The sequence below is a fragment of the Hippichthys cyanospilos genome, chromosome 3 (genome assembly GCF_059441005.1).
Source record: "Hippichthys cyanospilos isolate Australia breed blue-spotted pipefish chromosome 3, RoL_Hcya_1.0, whole genome shotgun sequence".
Classification (NCBI taxonomy): Eukaryota; Metazoa; Chordata; class Actinopteri; order Syngnathiformes; family Syngnathidae; genus Hippichthys; species Hippichthys cyanospilos.
This window is the reverse complement of record NC_142371.1, coordinates 5,403,521-5,427,975: the sequence shown is the minus strand read 5'-3', so window position 1 is coordinate 5,427,975 and position 24,455 is coordinate 5,403,521. Positions and strand designations below refer to the sequence as shown.

The 24,455-nt window shown below is 37.3% G+C and overlaps 1 protein-coding gene across 1 annotated transcript; it reads left to right on the top strand.

The window, feature by feature from the left end:
- The first annotated feature begins 335 nt into the window (after positions 1-335).
- On the top strand, positions 336-11,987 carry LOC148425591 (secretagogin-like). Its single transcript, XM_088411970.1, has 11 exons — positions 336-477; positions 672-742; positions 3,036-3,128; positions 6,748-6,837; positions 8,314-8,370; positions 8,653-8,730; positions 8,831-8,886; positions 9,645-9,690; positions 9,797-9,856; positions 11,169-11,237; positions 11,407-11,987. The coding sequence occupies exons 1-11, from the start codon at positions 408-410 to the stop codon at positions 11,533-11,535; spliced, it is 819 nt and encodes a 272-aa protein (XP_088268096.1). The 5' UTR covers positions 336-407; the 3' UTR covers positions 11,536-11,987.
- The last annotated feature ends 12,468 nt before the right edge of the window (positions 11,988-24,455 follow it).

Genomic DNA, 24,455 nt, shown 5'->3' with positions numbered 1-24,455 from the left:
GTCTCTGCCCAGACGCACGGAATTTTGTTGAGGAAACATGATTATTACGAGCGCTGTCGGGAGTTTCATTGGTTATTTTTTTATTATTGGTTGTTGTTATTGTTTCTAGTATTACATTTACGTTTTACCATGCTGCGGTGTGATCACTGCGTTTTTTTATTTCTTTGACAGCTTGGTAACTACTTCAGGTTTGTCCACGTGTTTATACTTTACCGTTGTGCTTTTTAAATGCATAACCACCAGATGGCATTAACAAATCATTACAAGCTTGTGCGCGTGGGTCGTGTACGCGCACTTCGCACAAATTGGAGGGGTGTGGTTTCCGCCTAGAACGTCTTATCGTTCAAGCAAGAGTTTAAAAGACAAGCCACCTCTCTCCCAGGAGTCCGTCTGTACTGAGTGTCACAATGGACAGTGCCTTTGACAAGCTGGACGCTGCTGGTTTCTTGGAAATCTGGCAGCACTTTGATGCAGATGGTAAGTAAGAGAGAGACATATCTTTTCATTTCAAAAGAGACGTTTAAAGTGATGCATTCTGTGTATATCTTGTGAAGAAAAGTTACATCTTACATCTTCAAATGTTGCATGTTTTTGTGCAGGATAAAATCATTCTTTGATTTCGTTTGGATGTTTTCAATTTGAAATAAATAAAATACTTGTGTTCCCTCGAGACAACGGCTACATTGAGGGCAAGGAACTGGATGCGTTCTTCCGTCACATGATGAAGAGACTGGGGCCACAAGTAAGCCCACTTGGCACTTTAATTAGCTCGTGATGCCAGCAGTTCATATAAGCATTCACATCATTCGTCACGTCATCATTGATGATGCGTAATTACGCAATTGGAAATGTAAGGTACTGCAAGTTCTGCACAAATTAGATCGCATGTGTCTTTGAGTCTTCTTTGTTCGATTTCCAGGGTGAAAGCAACAAAGATAAGTGCATTGTTTTTCTCTGTAGCCTCTGATAAATAGTATCATATGATATTAACAAACTGGACACTTCAATAGATACACTTGCATAATCTTAGCCAGTGATTTCCAACTAGGATTGGTGCTGAGGCTTTTTATTTTTCCAAGGATGAAATTAGTGTTTTATTAGTTATGAATATAACGTTACTTGTCCTTATGTTCTTGATATGTAGGGGCAGGCAGCACAATTAAATGTGCTTCCATTTGCTGGCGGAAAGGACAATAAGGCTCCATCAATTGATATTCATAAAAGCTGTAGCTTTTAGGGGGTATATTACCTTTGTTTTCAACTAAATGTGCCCAATATTTTCAGATCAATTTTCAATGTTTTCAGTTATTATCATTATGCATCATTATCCAAATGCATCATAAGAAATAATGGTCCATCTAGCCATGATCTTGGCCGCTTAGCCTAACAAGGGCGTTTGGAGGCTATGGCAGCTTGCTTCAGGCAGTAGGTGGGGTATACCCTGAACTGGTTGTCAGCCAATTGCAGGGCACATATAGACAAAACACCAAACGCACCGGAGGGCAATTTGGACTGTCCAGTATACCTACCCTGCGTGTTGTGGGGAATGTGGTAGCAAACCGGACTACCAGGCACAGGGAGAGCATGCAAACTCCACACCGGAAGAAAATCAAACCCACAACCTCTGAACTGTGAGGCGGACATGCTAATCAGTCTTCTGTTGTGCCACCCAGAAGTAATTGTGACTTTGCAAAAATAATAACAAGGAAGAGAAGATGAGGAATTTCATTATATATATTTTTTTTATGTTATCTAAAAATCTAAAAATGTATCCATGCGACCCTATCCTACTAAGCAGCGAAGAATTGCAATTGTTTCAAGAGGTGGCGAATGTTGCGTTCTTATCCAGATTCATCAAGGTTCTGTCAAGGTGGCAAGTGTTTGCCTAAGGTTTGCCAGACATTCGCCTGCACTTTTCTTATCACAAGGGAATTTTTGAGCATCCCACCAACATTTTTTTTCTTCACTGGCTATAATCATCTTCTGTATAACAAAACACACGAAAATTACAAATGTGTCTATTTAACGATAACGAACATGATTGATGAAATAAAAACCTCTTTGAAAATGAGAATGAAAAAGTGATTGTGACTAGTTCATTTTTTATAGCCGCTTATCCTCACTTGGGTGTCTGGCTAGTCAATGTCTTTTTTTCTACTTTATGGTACCTTATTATTGTACAGGTACCCATGCTGCTATGGAACGTTTGAGTACATAATGTGCAAGCTTGCTGAACCGCCTTCCCTCATAAAGGTCCAGTTCAGTCTTTTAGATGGAAAAGGTTTGCCTAGTTACAACAAATGGTTCCTGACATTAGAATGATGCTGAAGACAAACATTGGCTTTTCTCTAATGGATCCGGCGCCAGCATGCTCCACTGCAGTCTGTGCGTTCTCCAAGTCTCATCATACATGTTTCCATAGTTACTTGATTCTAATGTTTAAAAAAAAAAAAAGTAAGATTTGAAGATGGTTCTCTGAGTTTTTCTGTGCTTTTTAATGGTTTGTTTTTGTAGTGTGACAAGAGATTGTCGCCCTTTCTTGTTGGCCATCTTGAAAAGAAAATAAGCACCCTTGAGACTGCTGCACAAATAAGTAATTGATTGTACCTTTTATCGGTACAATTTCTTGTCACTTTCCAAAACAACACTTTTGCAGCCTTCGTCAGGGGACGCCCAATTATTTTGGGAAGCGTTTCAATCTCGGATGTATGAAAGCAACAACGAACACTCAAGTTGAAAAAAAAAAATACTTTAAATATGGTACAATATGGGAAAAAAAGAGAAATGATGTTTTTCTTTATAAAATAATTGTCCCTGTAAAAAAAAAAAAAAAAAAAGAAAAAGTTAAATGTTCACCTTTGGCCTCATTAGATCAATAATGGAGTCTTCCTATAAATTGATTACTATGTAATCACTGTATCAATTGGCAAACAATTGAGATATCATGTCACAAGTTCCTCTGCACATCCAGTGGCGTGAAAACACTTTATTCTGACATAGAAAGTTGAAATGAATGCTCATGTTTCTCCCTGCAGGAGAGAGTGACTGAAGAGCGAGTCCAGAGGCTGAAGCAGAGGTTCATGTCCGCCTACGACGTCTCTGCTGACGGAAAACTACAGATCCAGGAGGTACTCCATTATCGCCCTTTATTTACAATGACATCGTTAGACTCGATCTCAACATAGTGCCAGAACAAACGTGCCTCATCAAATTTATGTTTTAGTTTGATGGTAATTTGTGACTTTCTCCATTTCTTTCTTTATTAGAAAAACAAGCACACAACTACCCCTGTTTTTGTCTGACCAGTTTGGTCTGATCAATTAGAACACCAGCGGATAGAGCCAGGCGTGACAAGCGTTGACTGTCTAACGATTTGATTCCGATTATTTTTGGGTCTATGATTGGATTCAGAATCAACTTTTTAATTTAAGACCATTTTTGCTTTGAAATGTTTTCATTGACAATGATTTCTGCTTCAGACTTTACATATATTTATCAAGTTTTGAATGAAAAGCTTGATGATAAGGCTTTCTCCATAAAAACTTGTGCGCACATCAACCGTTACCCTATTCTTTTTTTTTTTTTTTTATTCAATGATATACCAACCACTCAAACGGAATAAGGAGGCCTTGCTATTTGATTTGGTATGGTAAAACTAAGTGATGTGCGGATGGGCTAACCATTGCTGCACGAGCCGCCCGTCCCCAAATTTATATTATAAAGTTAAAACTCCAAATGAAACAAATCCACTTCCTGTTGGCTTCCGTGTAACACACACCAACCGTGTGTTGCAAAGGCCAACCTAAAAAAAAAAAAAACAAAAAAAAACCCCACACCAAATAATACAACGGTGTCAATGCAATGACCGTAGTAAGCATTTGTTATGAAGTCTTCATAGTGGTGGTTGCTACTAGCTTGCTTCACGCCATGCCTTCTAACATGGTGTTCTAGTTGTTTTTTTATTGACAACACAAATATATAATAACCCAAATATATACAAACAATTGGACATTCCAGATAAGCATAACATTGATACAATAAATATATACAGATGACAGATTTCACCTAAACAAATTAGCATAAATGTCCAGAATCACTTTTCCTTTTTTTATTGTTTAAGAAACTAACAATAACGTTCAATGTCAATTTTGAACGTGACATGGTGTTGTCACGTTCAACGTATTTACACAGAAGCTGACAGGAATTTGATTTGTTTTATATTTTTAATTCATAAACCCGATTTTTTTGTTGCACACTTCTCGTTACATTCCCATAATAGATGTGTGAATGTAAACAACAGCAAATCATTCCAACTGCGCACATTCATCGAAAAACAAACACACAACTACCCCTGTTTTTGTCTGACCAGTTTGGTCTGATCAATTAGAAGCCTCATTCGTAATTCACTGCCATTCTCTTCTTCCGCTGCTGCATTTGGACTTCTGTTTTTATTTAATTCATGTTTCAATGACAAAGACTCAGCCCTAATTGGTTTAAGTCTTCTCCGGAGGCTTTCCAAAAGGAAGCGCACTGACTGACCGACACTGAGGCCCTGTCAAGTACTATTCAAATATCCAGTCAATTCTCAAGGGAAGCCTTTTTCATCCAATCTAATATCCGCCTGACTGACAGCTGTGATTTAAAGCCATAGTTTGAAGCGGACAATGTCTCTTAGGCTCCACTTGAGCGTGATCAATTGGATGCAGAAGCAGTCAAGGATGTTTTTTGTTTTTTTCCCCCGCTCTTTAAAGCATGCACGCTGAGATATTTTCCAGTTTTAGTTGATTTAGTTGTGGACCGTCAGGGCCTATGCTACTGTTCTAAAAACACCCGAGATCACTGACCTTCATTTACAACCAAGATGTCTTCAGTTAAATGAATTGATCCCCAAAGATTTCTTCTTATCATATTGTTGGGCTGGGCTGCACTTGTTGGATTTTTTGGGGGGGCCAATCAGAGTTCATTTTTTATGAAATTGAAAATGACCTCACAACGCTCAGCATTTGTCTGTCCTCCCGTATAGTTGGAGGAGATTAGCTGGAGCAAAATATGTTCCAGCCGGGTTTGATGATCCAAACGTATGTGGAGTGATCAGTATGGTAGTCCCGTGAGATACGAGTTTATTTCTTTGCATGGTTGTGTTTGTATGTCAACATACTTGTATCTCAAATCATCTTTTCCTGTTGAAATAAAGGGAAACACATTTAGATGCACATTTTAATATTTGTCAATTTTTCTGTACAGAGGTATGGAATATGAATGCTGTCAAAAAGACGTATGCATGTTTAACCGTTCATGAATATTGCTCTAAAAATATGTTGAGTTTGAATTGTCTTCGTGAGTACAACTCTAAATTGTGTTTGATTTTTTTTTGTCTCTTCTCGAGACAATAGTGCACGCCTGTGCATGAATCTCTTGTGTGGATTTTGGATGCATGACTCTGATTTCTTTGGGGTTTGAGTTGAATATGCAAATTAAGATGACTACCAGGCAAAGTAAGTTGATCTGTGAGTCATCCGGGGCGCGTATGCATCAAGCTGAGAATGGCGGCAAAAAATACGGAGCTTTCAACAGCTCAATAGCTCAATTTCAATAGGATAATAAATGAGCGTTTTTAGTAATGCCCAAATGAAGCTTTTGTGGGACATTTGGGGCCAACTGCTTAGAAAATGGCTTTGTCATCTCAGGTCATCTCGATGTAAGCCTGTCAGTCCAATATCATAACATCATTTCTGAACACCTTTGACATTCAAGTTGCAAACTATGTGATGTTGGTGATGCTTCACCTGAGGAGTGATCCAAAGTTGTTACAAATTGTCGTAATTTCTTTGGATAATTCTATAGTTTGGAAGCTAATAACCTGTGAGTTTGAATACATATCATATTTGAGTTAGATTTATAGAAAATAAATTGTAACTCGGACTCTCACGATGTTATAAAGAGATTAACAGCCATATAACCGCAACAAATGAATAAACGATAAACAAGTATACAACATTTTTATTTGTATTTAATCTTTTTTTGTTGAGAGGATTCCACTTCAGTCTTCGTGCATGCATTAGAGGCAAGCGTTTTTCAAAGAAAGGGTTCTTTCAAATCAACCGCAGTGTTTGTTTTTATTTGAAGCGTTTATTTGATGTTATTATATAAATGTTGCATCTGAATAGCTCCTGATGATGATAAGCAATTTCTAATAAATTGAGACAAACCCTGCTCAAGGCCCCATGTTGAAAGAGGCTTTATTATGTGGTTCAAGTGTCTTATATTTCATCAAGTGTTATTCTGTGCAACAGAATTAGGAAGGAAGTGAGCAGAAGAGTCAGGGAACTGCTGCATCCTCTCTGATAGGCCACGTGTTAAAGAGTATGCATTTGGCACCCATGATGGTGCATTGCGTTTGGGAGTCAACCACTACCTGCAGTGGGGGACGCTATTTCAATGAGATTGATGCCAGCGGCCATGTTTTAATCTACTAATGGTCATACGGTAATGCTATTAAAGGACAGACGGGAGGAAAGTCAGCCCACCCAAACACACATTTCTTTTCCCTTGGTGCTGCCTACAAATTCAATGATTATCTCCTAAGGAGGATACGAGCCACTGTAACTTTATTTTCCCATCATCTCATGTTTATGGCATTGTAACATTGTGTTCACCGGAACCGCATTGTATCAAAATCAAAATTGAACGTTTACATCGTTTGCTAAGAAAATTCTCCTTCCCTCAAATATGGACTTTATTTTCCAGTTGGCTAACATGATCCTACCCGAGACGGAGAACTTCCTGTTGATCTTCCACAGAGAGGCTCCCCTTGATAACAGTGTTGACTTCATGCAGGTGAAGCCACTCATTATTATGTGCATTGATGTATAGCTACAGTACGGGTTTAAGTGCAAGTTTTATTAGGCAATGACAGAAGGCTTTTATCAAGCAAGGGACCATAACGATTCAACCCAAGTGGTGTTCACAGTAAATCCCGTGCACCTTACTACATCGCAAGGTAATGACAGTTCCTGAAAACAGGACATTTAAATTCACCATTGAAACTTGAATCAAAAAAACAAAACAAAGAAAAAAAACATGAAATAGTGTTAAGCATGGGCCGATATGGCAAAATATCGAGATTTTGAAAGTCACAGTTATTTAAAACCGTTCAAATCTGACAAAACCGGTAAACCCGCCCCCACCCCTCACGCTGCTTCAACCAATCACATCCACTTCCTGTTTTTTTCGGCTTCAGTACTACTGTAAGTCACTACTGCGGCTAACGTGGCTGACAAGTTTATGCTACTTTTGCAGAGCGTTTTATGGCAAGAAAGCGTACCGTCGACGTGAAACGACAGAATCCACATTGTACTATTAATTAATACACATAGTAATTGAGTTGTAATACACTACTAACGCTCGACAGAAGTAAATTTCAAATCAATAATTTTTCAAAATATTGTGCATGTATATATTTTTTTTACATTATTGCGCACGTCAAATGTTTGTTATTGTTACAAATCCCGTATTATATATTTTTTGTTTGAAAATAAAACGTTTCATATAATCCAGCAAAATGGGGCCATCGCTGCTCTCTGATGTTGTCATGGATACGCACTTGAATCTTGATTGCATGTTCAAGAACGTTTCATAAAGAGTGTTTCCACACAGCAAAAATTTAAAAAAAAAAAACAAAAAACAAAAAACAGAACAATTCAAATGTTTGGAAAAAAATCAAGCCATTACCTCTTTAAGCTCAGCTGCAAAATGAAATTCATCCCATGTCATACACTCATCATCCACGTCATACAACTGAAAGACATAGACAAAATGTGCAAACGTTGAAGAATCTAAAGTTAAACAATAAAATATACAGTATTCTGTTTTGATAAACACATTTGGTTTACTAATTACTTCCAGCACTAATCATGAAATCAATGACTTAAGCATTCAGGAAATTTAAAACATTAAACAAAACATTGCAATAGTACTGTATAATTGATTAACAATATAAAAAATGTATTAGTGTTAAACTATGCTTTGAGACTCTTTTGGAGAAAAGTCAACCTGAATAGGAATTTTTTAGACAGGCATGATTATAATTTGAATGTGTAGTGCCTTGTCAAGCTCATATTCAAATCACATCGATTTATCTTTGACATATGGTTGTTGCACCTCAACTATCAAGCGTTTCTCACAAGATTCTTTTATTAACGATGCATCAAATAACACTATAATGAATGATAATTTTCAGTAGTACTGTCTTATAACCCCTTTTCACTCTTGTCATCCTCCCTATTAAATCCTGTTCCACGGATGCCACTGCAGATCTGGAGGAAATACGACGTGGACTGCAGCGGCTACATTTCAGCCCAGGAGCTGAAGGTAACAATCAAAAGCTCTCACAAAAGCAAGCGGGGAGCTGTACCATTTTTCTTTATGACAAGGGAACAGAAAAGCCTCAGCCGCTTTTTCCTGTCCTTCCACTTTCACGTTGACATGTTTAGCATATTTAACCGCTTGAAGAGGCCTTCTACATGTGCGAGTAGAAACCGGGAATACGAGGGACGACTTTAAAAAATATGATCACTTTTCTCTTCTTTCTGGAGCCCCAATGTGTAAAAACAAACCTGATTGCATACAGCTTGTGTGTATGTGTTTTTTAAGGCTTTCTTGAAAGACCTGTTTCAACAGCATGGTCGGAAAGTGTCTCCTGATAAGCTGGAGGAATACACAGACACAATGGTATGATGGAACCCAATTATTTGAGCAGAGCCTCAACGGACAGAGAAGCTGCTAAATCACCACATCACAAAAACCACTTTCAAAATGTTTTGTGCGGCAGATGAAAATCTTTGACAAGAACAAGGATGGTCGTTTGGATCTCAACGACTTGGCCAGGTATGTAATCACAGGGGAAAAAAAGCATGACTCATATGTGGAGTGTTTGCTGCCATAGTAACCTACTCACCATTTTTCAACACATTCTCATTAGATCAAATGTGAGCGCTATATTAACAGTTCTTTGTATGTTCTTTGTATTGATTATTGCATTGATTACCTTGTTTAGTTTCAAGCATTGGATGGCCAAAATATTATAACTATTAAGGGACAATCTAGAATGTGACTTATAGAAGCACTCATTTCCAATCGAAATTATAAAGGGTGGATATTAAGAAAATGTGACTTTTTAATTGCTTGTCTACAAAAAGTTGGATTTAAAAATAACATCTAAATGGATCTAAAATTGCTCTAAAGGTCTAAAAGTGGGCTTGTCTAGAGCGCAAACTTTAGTAAATCTACTTTTTGGTGTTTGGTGGCGTGTTGTGACGCAAAATGAGGGCGTTATCTCAGTAAGTCTTGGTAGACACTGCTCTAACCAGCTAACATGTTTTTTTTTTTTTTTGATGAATCATTTTGTAGGTATGTATGTGTTACTTAAGTATGTATGTGTCACCACAGCAGGTAATGCAGTGCAACGTTGGACTGACTGCCCTATACATATATATATATATGTATATATATATATATATATATATATATATATATATATATATATATATATATATATATATATATATATATATATATATATATATATATATATATATATTAATCTCCTAATACTGATGTGTTATGTTATTATTTTGCTCAAATAGGATCTTGGCTTTAGAAGAGAATTTTCTGCTCCAGTTCAAGTTGGACGTACGTGTTACATTTTATTTGATAAAACACATTCTTTAGAGAGAATAAAATTCACTTGTTTCCGTTTTAAATATTCCAAGAACTTGTTTATGTTTATGTTCCCTAGGCTGGCAGTACTGTGGAAAGGAAGCGAGATTTTGAGAAGATTTTTGATCATTATGACGTTGTAAGTATGATTAGGTTTCCAATAAGTTAATGAGTGTCAATAACGTTTACAATTCAATATGAAAAACCACCGGGGGCTTCATTTCATTACTGCATGGCCGCAAGAAGAGTTTCCATATATTTCACAAGTGGTAGCATTGCTTTTTCTTGATACAGCACCTTCCACTTTACTTATTCATGTGTTCCATTTTAAATGTAAAATACTGTGCGCGGTCAACAATGGTGCTTATTGGAAGGCTGGGTCATATAGGTAAAGTGCATTAATGAAGTAAAACACCTATTAGGTTGCCAGTTCAGTCTTTGCATAACAATTGTCTTTTCAGCACTGATACAATTATTTTATTCTTGTGCACAGAGATGAGAACTGGTATGCATATCTTTGTGTTAACAAATGGCCACTGCGAATGCATTTGGAAAATGGATTCAATAGTAGGGAGACCAGGTGTCCTGATTTATCCGGTACAGTCCCAGTTTTGAGACTTGCGTCCTGAGTCCCGATGGAATTCCCCATTGCAACTTGCACCACCAGTTGATGTGGAGAAGCAAAAGAAATGTATTTTCATACTTCACTGGAGATGCGTTTGTGGCCACTAACACACAGAAGGACGCTATAAACATCTTAAGAAATACTTCATCAATGCACACAACAGTACTGACTATGTGCACTTTGCAGTGGGTATGTGGAAACGTTTTATTTTTGACAAATCCAAATAAGATTAGTTGCATGTCACCTCAAGTTGCAGGAGTAAAGGATACAAATCTATACATTGGCACAACACCAAGCACAACTAAGCAAAAAGGTTTGCATAATGCTGAGCGCATTGACCAGTTTGGCACTCTTGAGCTGTCGTCTCAGATAGCCTTTTGCAGTAGCTGAAGTAATAACGCAACCCCCAGCCAGCAGGTTGATTAGTGTTTTCATTCTTTCATTTTCAGCAAAAATATAGTGTCCTGGTTTTTCATTTTGAAAATTTAGTCACCCTGTTCAATAGTCAAATCATTTTGAGGTGTGGATTGCATTTAGCCTTTAGGTTTAACTAAACTTCATTTGGACATATATCTTATGGTGCAGGGAATAAATAATTAGCATATAGGGCAAAATAACACCTGTCAATATGTGTATAATTTCCTTGTTTGAGTGCGGTTTGGCCTTGGATTTGGATTTACACAGAAGTAAAGCATTACAAGTTGGCAAATTCAAGTGGGTCGATTAAATGTGTCTAATGATTGGAGCAACCCACATACGGGTCAAAATGTACCTCTGTATACTACAAAGGCAGTTTGTTTTTCATTGATTTTATCCTCTATCATAGAACAAAACTGGAGCATTGGAGGGCGCAGAGGTGGACGGCTTTGTCAAAGATATGATGGAACTGGTCAGGGTAAGAACTGATGCTTGAAAACCATCACTTGTTTGCAATATTTAAAATGAGTCGAAAGTTATCAACGTGATTGTTGGATACAAAAACAATGGTGAATTACAGAACTATTTAAGAGGGTGACTTTTTAAGTTATATTGACAAAATTTCCCACTTTCTGTCCGGTCACCAGCCCAACCTGACAGGTCCTGAGCTAGACAAGCTGCGAGGGATTTTGTTACGTCACTGTGACGTCAACAAGGATGGAAAGATTCAGAAAAACGAGCTCTCGCTGTGCCTGGGCGTGAAGCACACACCTTAGCTGCAACCGCCGGAGCATCATGCTATCACGGTGGATTTTCAAAGCATGAATGTAATCTATGTGAAGCAAAGGTGGATCATGTGGTTCATGGGTGATCTTGGCCAATTATTGAAAAGTCTGTTTGACTTGAATAAGATAAAAAAAATACAATAAAAACACATTGTGATACCGTGTAATTTAGAAAATGTTGTAGTGTGCATGTTCAAGGTCAAATTAAATAATGCAAAGTGAATGCATGTGAGTAAAGAGTAAAAAGTAAAACACGTATGCCATGGACTTGATTTTCATAACGTACTGTTTTTGATGAAATCAAAGAATGAATCACAATTGCTGTATCTATTGGTTGCTATGGCCAAAAGTACTTGGTAACCATCTTTTGTTTGTCTTTTTCATTCCGTTGTTGTCATGTCCATGAGATGGTGCATTAAATAAAAGAATAAAACTAAAATGGTGCTACTTGTTCATTCATTTGAAAAATAAGTAGGCTCTGCAGCTTGGATGGAGATAGAATCGACAAATTTATTTCAATGTTAAGTGATGTCACCCAGACGTCCATCTACTGTGAAAAAAAAGTAAAAAAAAAAAAAAAAATTATAAGTGATACTTCATTCACTGTGGGAAAGAGAGTCCAAACAGACTTAAAAAATGCCTTACTACACATGGTCTTTTTTATAATCAAAATGAATACACCATTTTTTGTTTCTTTTTCATGTATTTTAAATGCTTACTACGAATAAATGTACATGTTTGGGCTAAAATATTGATGATAAAAAAAACAGTTCATAACAGTTGAATTAAAACATACCTGCCGTGCTCAGATACAGAGGACGAGGGGGGCAAACGAACTGCGACGCTATAAACAGAAAAAATGAGTAAACTGAAAAACAACGAGAAACGCCCAGAAAATGCAATATTAAGATGACAAGTCAAAAAAAGCAGCAATCATAAAAGTGAAATGTAGGCAACAATTCATAGTTTAGCTTTTTTTAATATTTATTTTTTCAGAGGAGTAGTGTAAATTAGGGTAAATTTTATGCAGATGAAAAATATTTTCCAGAGATTGACCCTTGTGCTGAATTTCGTCCATTCCTTACATCAAAAGCATTTTGAATCCATTGAATGAAGTACTGTATGTGCCATCTTTCAACATATTCCCATTTTTGCCTTTATAACCGACCACGTCCTCTTTCAGTTGCAACCTGTGTGTTCCTTGACTGATACGCTGCAGGAAAGTGTAGCTATGTTGAAAGACAAGACTGGCTCTCATTCACTTAACTGGGCCCATACATCAACTGTCAGTCGGGGAACATTTGAGCACTGATCGATCCCTTCTGAGAGATCACACATCATGAGTTCGACCGGCTGACTTGTTTGTCCAGACCTGCCATGGTCACTAAAGGGAGGTAATGGGGTGCACCTAAAAGCTTGAGTGCCCTCTCTTTCCCCAGAGAATTGCACCTGTGTCGCGTGTGTGTGCATGTGTGTGTGTGTTTGTGTGTGTGTGAGAGAGAGAGAGAGTGCGAGAGGGAAAGAGAGAGCGAGAGAGAAAGTGTCACTTTCAAAAAACAGACCTTGCTTACTGTATATGTACAGATGGTGTCAAGTTATCGGTGTGTACATGTGTGTATTTGAGAGTGTTACACAGCTGCCTAACAGCTGCTCCAGTACAAACACATTCTCATTTAGTGAGATTCAGTTTCTTTTGGACCATAATCCTCATGTTCACACGCTGTTCAACACACCTAATGGATCACAAAGAAACCCCAAAGGATAAAGCTTGAATGCTAAGCCTCTGTCAGTCATTACTCAGAGAGACAGTAACAATAATGCAAATGCTGAGTCAAAGACAGTGTAGGCGCTAATGTTGATGTGTCATTGCCCAAAGAGCAGGACATTAGTGTTCTTTTGTATCTTATCCCAATGGAAAATGATACTCCAGAATACAGAATATACAGTATATATATATATATGTATATATATATATATATATATATATATATATATATATACACACACACACACACACACACACACACACACACATATATATATATATATATATATATATATATATATATATATATATATATATATATATATATATAGAGAGAGAGAGAGAGAGAGAGAGAGAGAGAGAGAGAAGAGAGAGAGAGAGAGAGAGAGAGATGAATTGATAGATACTAAAGTAATGAAATACTCAAGTGATTTATTTTAAAGTGATCAATTACTGTAGGTAATAAAATTCTAAAATAATTGATGACTTAGTACTTTAGTGCCTAAAGTAATCTAGCATTAGAGTAATTGATTTTTTTTTTAATTAGTACCAGTTAGTAATTTGTGGTTTTAGTATCTGATTACTTTTAATACTTGAGGACCAAATGTATGGTGAAGAAGTGCTGAAAAAATTAAATTTGTAATTGTGGACCAAAAATACTTGATTATTTGTAATACTTTAAGACCTGAAGTAATAAATTATTTTAAAGCAATACTTTAGCACTTGAGTAGTAATAAAAAATCGATCACCATAGTACTTCCCTGGCTAAATTACTTTAGTACTTGTTCACCTTAAGTAAGTACCTGAAGTAATTAATTACTTTTGTTTATTAAGTACTTAGGTAATCAATTACTTTAGTGCTGAAGCCATTTTTTGTCCTTCTTTTAAACAAACATAAATAGGTTTCTGGACGCTTAACGTAAAAATATGTTTTGGGGATTGAATGCGTTATCTTCTGTGGTATATATTCTTTTTATTTTGTATAGTGTTCGTCCATGTTACTCACTGCAGCTTTTCCCTGTTGAATTGAGGCGGATCAGCCAATTGCAGAAGTCATTTCATGTTTTCAAGTCATTCAATAGAGGGCGCTACGGTAACACCCTCCTGCCCAGCAGTCAGCTTGAAAGGTACACAAATGAAATACAGTGCCTTCATTGAAAAAGAATTGTTACAGGGCAGTACTTCAAAATATATTTAGATAAAATGTTTGATAAGTGACGCTGATTTGCTGATCTGGTGTTTGAAAAGGTGATGTACAATATAGTAAATGTTTCAGTTCTATTGGTGCTTGTTGCAAAACCAGCGTAGGGGGCTTCATATCTGAAGGCTTCATAAATGACCCACTTGGGTATATTTACTGTAAATACTATCTGCAGCAAAACAAAATAACCTCTTGCGTTGATTGCCACTGAAATACCAATAATAGCTCTCTGTTCCGTACTACTTTATAAAGAAGCCTTGAACCTCCATACTCTAGCTTGCACAGTACTTTCGTCTAGTAGTCAAATTCACATAATGCAGTGTGTTTTCAGACAACTATTTTTCACAAAATGCAGAGAACGCGTATTAGACATAGTTAACTCTTCAGTGAATATGCTGTTGTGTTGTCAAGGCAACACAATACATTTATGATTGCAGCCGCAGTAAAACATATATGAAATAACATGACTCGTGTAATGCAATTAAAGTGGAAATAATTTGAAAATGAATTTATTTTCTTTTAAGAGGTTTGGTGAAGCTGTAATAAAATGTTTTAGAATCAGAATACCTATCATTGACTACTGGGGATTTTTGTATTTCTCACTAATAATAATAATAATAATAATAATAATAATAATAATAATAATAATATCTGTTCAATAGACAAATCATCAGCCACATAGCATGTTTGTCTAAGTAATATTTCAATGATGTGTGAAAACAAGAATTACAAAAATAGAATGTTGATTGGTATTTTTTAATATATATCATAACAAAAACTTCAAGTAGATGTGTGTACAAGTGAGCAAAAGGGAAAAGACCCAAAATACCTATGTGTTTGTTAAAAATTGTAGTGTGTTTTTGCATATAAAATGACAACTATGTCATGAAATTTGGAAAAATAGTGTTACATATGAACATGCCTCACCAAATTGAATTGAACAATTTAAACTACTATATTTGAATTGTATGTACTTTAAAATTCTATTTTAGAATCAAATTTTAAAGAGTGTAGATTACCACTAATAAAAACAAAAAAAAATCCCCATTCCAAACAATAAAAAACAGCTTTAATAATAGAAATTAGGTAAGATTTGGCACTCTGTAATGTTTTCTTTTAATGAGCTATACAACTGAAATAAATACCTTTTTTACAATATTCTAATGTATTGAGATGCAGCCTGTGTGTGCTCACCACAGGACAATGTTTAAATTGATAAAGGCCATGGTGCCAGGTTTTTATAGACACACGTGTGCCTTGAATTCCTTACGTGTATGTTTTCTCTCTTTTATTTACCTTTCTTTTCCTTGAAAGGTTGCTGTCTGAGTAAACAACAAATAGGACAGATGCAGTAAATTGTAACCCTTAACGCCTCGCTGTGACGCAGCTCGGGCTTGCGTTTCTGCGCCTCTCCTAGGTGAAACCCAACACAGACGGCCTCAAAATGCCAGAGGCCGAGTCGCCGTTCGGAGGAACCTGTGAGAGGCGTCGTAAAGAAAACTGACAATGTATGCATCTGCCAGGTCGTAGGTTACCGTGGTTACGCTCGTGCACTGCCCAGAGGAGCAGGCGACAGGTCAAGTGAAGGGGAAATGCTTGGAACTCCAGGCTAGAATTCATCACGACATGAGGATTTTTCTTTTTCTTTTTGCCTCAAAAACCCTGTGTGTGGTGTATGTGTGTGCATATTCCTTTTTGATTTTTTTGTGATCTTGCCTCAATTCAATGCCTAAGAAAAAACAATGTATTTTCTATTTTGATGTTATTTAAATAGCTTAAGGCTCTATCGGGACACTATTGTTGTGGAATTTCTTAGGATTTAGAGTGTGCAGGGACAAGTGAACGAGAAGATTCCCGAGACTATGGGAGTCAAAGACAAGACAATGACAAAGACGATTGCTAATTGTGATTTAATATTAACATTAAATGTTATATGTTATAATTTATGGGTGTTAGAAAAATATTTTCTTTAACTGTTCCCAAAGTAGCTCACACAGCATTTTACACTGTTGAAACACAGTCTAAAAGTGTGCCAAGTAAATGCCAGAATGGAACATCCATTGTTTTAAATGCCTCAATAACGCATCACCTACTATATAAACTTCATTGACAAACATTCTGCACTCACAGCTTAAAATGTACTTTGTTTTTATATATTTTTGAATATTTGTTTTCATTTCTTAAAAGCATCTGCTTTTAGTTCTATTTCTGTGTGCCGCTCTAATTATACTACTTTTTGTGGCTATCAATTGGAACCCTCGAGATTTATTTTTATATGCACACTCTTCCTCCAAGTGGCAACCATATGTTGAGTTCTCTTACAAGGAAGTGAACACAAACACGTTCATGCATGGCGTCCATGCATGGCGGCTGCCAGACACACTGGACACCATCGATGTGGTGTCCTGTTGCATCCAGAAAGGAACAACCTGACTGATTGGTGACGCTTGAGAGAATAGCATTTGGAAATTTTCCAGCTTTTTGAAAGTTTTATTTTTCATTGTTTCCTGTAATGGTGAAATATATGCATATAAATTACTGTTGGCACATTGGTGAAACGTAATTTCACATATTTAATTTCATATTAAATATGAGGTTTTATGGAACCGATATTTGTAACCAGAATGTCAAACATCCCGTTTACTGAAGCGGCACCTCCCACCGCATGGCTGCCTTGCCCCCTTCATGATGTCGTTCAATGCCAGCTAGTCAAGAAACATCCATCCATCCGTGCTCTCATCCATCATCTTGACCGCTTATCCTCACAAGTCGCGGAGTCTTGGACACTACCCAAGCGAAGTGAATGAGGGAACCAAAATAGGCATTTTACAGACATTAAAAAGCGAACCACTGTCAAGGCTTGCACTTGCTAAGAGCCACTCCTCTTATCAAATCCAGCGGGAAAGATGTACTCATAACAGTTCCACCTGCGGTTGAATTATTTGAAAGAGCAGAAAAAGCCAGGAACGGTTCGAAATTTATCAATGAAGGGAAATAACACTTTGGAGGTGCTTAGGGCAAGAACTCAAAATTGTAACATGGTTTGGCGGACACTAGGACCATGTCTCTCACCCAGTAGGCATGGCGCTCTGATCCTTTGATGCTTTGAACCTGTTGGCTTTGTCTTTGCTGTTTTGGACTTTGTTGTATCAGTTTTGTGATGGCATGCGAAGAGTAAAGATCTCCACTAGCACAGCAACGTGTGGTTTCTTCGCCTCGCCACAATGGTTGAAATCTCCCAATAAATTGATATAGCCTGTTTAAACCATCTGGCCACTAGGTGGGGTAACATGAAATGAAATGCAGACGTATGCCAAGTCGATTGTTTACTGTTCAAGTGTGGCAGCAGTCAAAGTCCTGCTGTGAAATGCCGGTTCAGTTTTGCAATAGTTGAATATTGCAATATTTTTGTCGTCGCTCTTTATTCATTGGAAATGATCCCCTGTTTTTGGATGATCTATGCTTTTGGCCACCATTGCACCACTGTGTGCATCTACGCGAAAGGTCCGTGTAGAAAACGGTGGCACAAAATTGGTTGCAGCGAAGCTTTACGGCAGATACAGTATATTTACTCAACTTATTTCTAGTCAACTTACCTGTTTAGGTCGATTTTTTTATATATGTATTGTATTTTAGATTTGTTTTTTCTTTGTTTTATAAACCCAAAATGTGCATCACCTGTTTGCCGACATCAAGAATTCTGATGATGAAAATGTACTCGTATAAATTGCAGTAGCGTTGAAGCTAGGTGTTAAACAAACAATGAACTTTTGACTGCATAGCAAAGTGCAAGAGTTAGAGTCCAACGATGGGGCCGATCCCCCTTGCATAGGCTGTGCTGGTGGGAAACTCTGCAGCTTTGTGGGCCACTGGCCTGACATAGCACTTGGGTGTTTGCTGACCCCAAACGGCTTGATCCACAGTTGCAACACCAACTGGCAGTTGGAAGTAGGTTGAGTGATGTTATTACTGACCTCTTGTGATGGATTTCGCCGGTTTGCAAGCAAGTTAGCCTGTATTGAGGTGAAAGGTCACCATGGCACAAAACAGCCTTTTGCTCCGGGGAAGTTTGGTTATACAGAAAAAAAAAACAGTTAAAAAAAAAAACAACTTTTTATTTCTGCCATGCTACAGTTATTGTGATCAGGCGAGTTTTTCTGAGGTAAAAGAGGAAACCCACTTATAATGCAACAATAAAATATCTGTGAGATATCACAATTTATTAAATGTGACTCGAATTATTTTTTGTGGTTGTACATATGCACTAGATACATCACCACTTGATTCAAATGGTAACACAAATTCTATGGTTTTATCACCCCAATTGGAATAAAGATGAAGAAATCTGTATGATTTTTTTTGTGTGCATAACAGACACATTTGTGTCTCCCAGAATAGTAGCATACAAATGAATATACTGTATAAGTACAGCAAATTTCAAGCTCTACTACTTCTTCTAAGGTTATATACAGTATGGTGCCAGGCACAATATGAGCGTTGCCATGGCAAACGCACTTTGGCTAAGCTCAAGGACACAGAAAATAAAGCACAAATGCAACATTTGAGGTAGCCCCCCCATGCTGTCAAAACCACTTGGCATGCAAACTCAGTTCTTACACATACAATATGCAGTGTACAGGTATATCCACCTTTGGACACTTTGGACATATATATATATATATATATATATATATATATATATATATATATATATATATATATATATATATATATATATATATATATATATATTGCATTATTATTATAGTTCATTGTTACATTGTTGTTTTTGTTTTTAATTTGGGGGTGGCTGAATGGCAAGAAACACATATTTGCAGAAAAATCTTTTGTGAGTAAATTAGAGATCAAAATTCCTACGGGGTTGGGCATTTTCTATGATTGATTCATTTTAGCAAATCATTTTGATGCTACTTATTGATTTCCTCATCTTGGGGATTGAACTATAATGTTTTAAACCTTGAAAGTATGTCACCCCATCAACAAAGTAGGTAGTATTGAATTTTTCTCATCACGCACTGCTATTTCATCTAAATGAGTTTCTTTTTACTTCAGTCTTCTTTTGTTGTATTTCCATCAGCTTAAATTTGTGATTTTCTTGTATTTCATTTTCCCTTACGTGTATTACACAAAGTAGTGCTGCTTCTTTTGCTTGTTTTCATCATCCCTTTGATTGTGCCGCCGCTATCTTTGATTGGCTGATCATTTTCTTTTTTTATTTTGCTTTGTTAAGTTGCTTTTGTATTTTAGTGCTTATGAAATCACCGGTGATTGTTGTTTTTTTTATTGTTCTTTGTTTGGGTTGCATCTGAGCTTCTTTTGTTCCTGGTATATTTCACTTTATCTGTTTTGACTCCTTGAGTATTTGGGTCAACCATTCACTTGCATCACAACAGTGACATTAATGAGTTTATGTGTCGCTTTGTTACTTTAATTCTTCGGAGTGGACATCTGTTTCTTTTACATTGAATATGAATTTGCAACGTGCAACCTGTGTAACTTTAACCATTTGATCAGATTTGAGGTCTTTTTTTTTGATGATTACATAAAAAGCTTTTAATGTTTAAAAACTGGCGATCTCGCTGACAAAAAAGTTGAACAGGGTAAATGCATCAATCCATGGGAGATTTGGTGTAAAACTTACAGTTGAAGATCCTTTGAAGATTAAAGCTAAGAACAAATAAACACACAATCAGAAATCAAGAAAAATGACAATGACGTGGTTTCATCCGACTGCAGTTCCTCGTGTTTGCCAATCAGTGTGTGCTACACATCTATGTATTAAACAGTATATTTGTACATTTATAAACCTATAAGAGTCAGAATGAGTTTCCTTTTGTCTCTTTCTCACACCTACTTTTTTTTATTTTACAAAATTCTATGGTTACTGTCTGCAGTAAAGTGTACTACACTACCAGTACTCCTGCCTCCACATAGTTCACCATGTGGTGATAAAAAGTGTTACATTGCTATGTACGTCAGCCGGTGCAACATGGATTTGTTGGTCTCCATCACAAGGACGTCAGTGAACGGATGACATCATAAAACTAAAGACGTATCCATGAAGCTGAATGTGCACTTTGGATGATACTTTTGGATGATTGTTTGGATTCACGCATGATACAGTATGACATGTGGTTCTCAGGTGTAGGGGGTTTGTTCACACAACAATAATCTTCAGAAGTATATGAATGCAAGTTTTTCTTTTTCTTCCTGATCAGATGAAAAAAATACTATTGAAATTACAGTAAACTTTAAAATTATATTATTATTATTATTATTATTATTATTATTATTATTATTATTATTATTGTTGTTGTTGTTGTTGTTGTTATTGGACCGCCCAGAGTCCAGATTTTAAAAAAAACACAAGGTATACCTACAACAATAATAGTATTTTTTTTTTACATGTTTTGAGAACTGAAAACTTGATCAAACACACAAAATGTGGAAAAAAGGAATGAATTTTATCAATATCTGTCATGTATATATGACCGCAGTGCATCAACCTAAGATGTGTTTTCAGCATTCTAGTCATACGCAATTTTGCAGCATGAGAGGACAAAACGATTAGAAATTCTTCCCAGTGTAATTTGCAGCCAGCGAATGTGATAACAAACATAAAAGAAGAAAAACATCCTGATGTCTCTCCGACTCAGCCATGCTAATGACATCCAACTTCTGGGCGATTTCTCCCGGGCGGTAGTCTCCTGTGTGGGCCATCCGCATGAGAAAGTGCATGAAACCCTACGAAAGGTTACAGGCGGTCAGGGTTATGATCATGGTGGATGTGTCTTTGTTTAAAAAAGACAGTGTCAAAGCCCATTTCAAAGTGGCAGTTAAACATTTCCTTCCACTGAACAAAGTGTAGATTGTCCGAGTGTGATCATAACATCTGGTGCGAGGTCCGTCCTCAGAGGCCCAGATGGCGTGAAGTCGTCATCGGGCAATATTTCCTCTCATCTTCTTCGCATTACGACATCTTTGCTTCTGTCTACGCTCCCCTCGCCTCCTTCATGTCTTTGCTTCAGCTATTTCACAGATAGCATAAATGTGCGTATGCAGACTTCCCACCTCATTCTGATATCGCACATACCGTGCCACTGTAAATAAACTTCAATATGTTCAGTTTTTGCATACACGCTGTGTAATGGCTTTCAGGAAAAATTCTTTTACGTCAGTTCACAGGTAAACTAATCCACAATGAAGCTATCATTTCTATCAGTGGTTTGTGTTAGTGGTGGACCAGTAAGGACTTGTTTTTGTTAGCTGGCTTTTCTAACCCCCTCTCATTTACTCAGAAAAGAATTAGAGGAAGTAGCTCATCCTTTTGACCACAAACAAACATTTGATAAACCTTGAGTTAAGACCCACATGAAACGATGTGGCCGAGGTGGCTGCGCGAACTTCCATAGGTAGGGCATTCCATAGTACTGGCGCGCGAATGGGCATTTTCCATTCGCGCGCCAGTACTATGGAATGCCCTACCTATGGAAGTTCGCGCAGCCACCTCGGTAGAAATCTTTAAATCCCGACTAAAAACACATCTATACTCAAAAGCATTTAGTTAAATTAGCCTGTCTGCAGCCTTCTTCTTTTTTCCTGCCCCCCTCTTCCGGCCGGGAGAGGGGGCTAGCTAGATGGTGAGGGTTGACTTGACCGCCTCCATTGGGTCCTGCGCTGGTCGACCATCACGGGTTAGGAGTCTAGCCGTCTGCGGTCCACCTGGCTGGAATGCGGGATGGTTCCTGCCCAATGGCTTTGCCTGCTGTCAAGACATCACTGCACTATATAGCACAATATGTTTTCTGTAATTTATATTGTTTCTGTGTTCGGTACATGCAGCATCCACTTCAACCTGTGGGCCTGGAAGGGGGCTCCTCCCACCTGTGGTCCCTTCTGGAGGTTTCTGATTTTCCCCAAATTGGGGTTTTTGAGTTTTTCCTTCCCCTTCTGGGAGCTTTGACAGGGGATGCTGTTGTGTACGGCTATATAAATAAAATTTGATTGATTGATTGATTGAAAAGATGTCTCTGTATGACCTCTTTTCATTCTGTGAAGCCCTTTGAGACTTCGGTGATTTAGGGCTATATAAATAAAATTTGATTGATTGATTGATTGAAACGATACAAGTTGAATTCAATGTGATATGATTACCCCCTGACCCCATGAAGAAACTCACAAAAAAATCAATTTTCTAATTCACTACGATTCAGAATCAATAATCAAAAAATCTTATTAATTTGCCGATCCAGGACACATATAAATCACTATTCAATAACACTGGCATTGTACTATAAAAAATGCAAATTCATGGTGCATTCATGCAGTTGGACATTTCATACTCAGACAAAAAAGCCCAAAGAATGCAAATTTTAAAACAATGGGTGTTTTCTGCTTATAAAGCTGACGTATGTCAAGAAAAATGATGGGGCTTAAAAATACTTTGGGATTTCACTTAACTACAATAAATGGAAAAAATCATTTCAAATCAAACATCAATTCTGAATTGAATCCTGGACCGAAAAGCCTGATTGAAATGAATTGTGAGACAGTCAAAGATTCTCACACCTAGCGTTTTGTAAGCAGATTGAAAAAGATCATCTTTAGGCTCTTTGCATCATTTTCTGTAGCTGAATCGTGCTTTGGTAAAAGTAAAGTCACAAAAGGTCTTGCCTCGCTTAGATCATGTTGAGCTTGAAGACCAATGGAGGAGTAATGCAAACACAGCAACACAGTGGACTTCAACATTCTTTTGCTCTCTATTTGAAGAGCACACTCTCATACACATACAGTACTCTCAGAATATACTGTACACGCTACTGTGCGTACAAAGAACAACCTTGAGTGGACTTTTATTTACAAATGGCTTCTCCGTTACACACTCATGTCTTCTACTGAAAATGATTTAGTGTTGGGATCGAGTAAGAAACGCACACCACTTCCATGGGATACAAAATCATTGTTTAACAGGCCGCAAATTTTACTTGAGAAAAATTTTATGGCACGCTTCCAAACAACAATATTACAAAATCTATACATACTGTTTTATTAATGATCTCTTTTCATTTAACTCAATGTGTCGCATAGGTTAATTGTATATTACATGCAGCCATCTTGTGGAAGGACATTTATTTTTCACCTTTCAGGATGCCATTGGCATGGATGAACAAAAAATTGTATAATTTTGTATAATTTACAGCAGGTGTGCATAATGCGTCGATCTCGGACTACCCGTTATTTACTAAGGGTAGTATTGGTACATTGCATGACATAAACACACACGCACATAGGCGTATTATTAATACGTACATGTGCATTTTTGACATGAAAGCTGGTGTGCGTGATACAGTGGACAATTCGCGTGCCTCTGCCTTGTTCATTCTCGCGCCGGATGTGCCCAATTAGGAAGTTTATCATTAAAGCAATGATTAAAGCAATAAAATAGCTAATGTATTTGGGTGATGCTATGTTGATCAATCAATTATGATGGTATCTATGATGCTGATTAGCATGCATTCTACTTGTGGTGTTTGGTGAACTGTATCAGGGGGCGCAACCCTAATACATGTGGGGGGAGGGGGGCTGAAATATTCATGTAAAGGAAAACAACTTTAAAAAAATCAAATTACTGAGAGTTCATTTTTCTTAACAGAGTATATGTGCCTTGTGATTGGCTGGCAGTCAACCTGGTCTCACTCTGAGGTCCTTATACAGTAAGTGACAGAAATATTATTGATTCCAATGAAAAAAATGATGAGGTCAAATTGGGTGATATCCCACGCTACACCTGATGATTTCTCAAGGTGTCAGGAATGGCGGGTATAGATTGACGACTAGATCTGTCAACTGAGCTTTGGTCATGGGTAAATATATCCTCCTGTCCCAGCGGGGGCCAAACCGCCAACCTACGAGCAGATGTGGTAA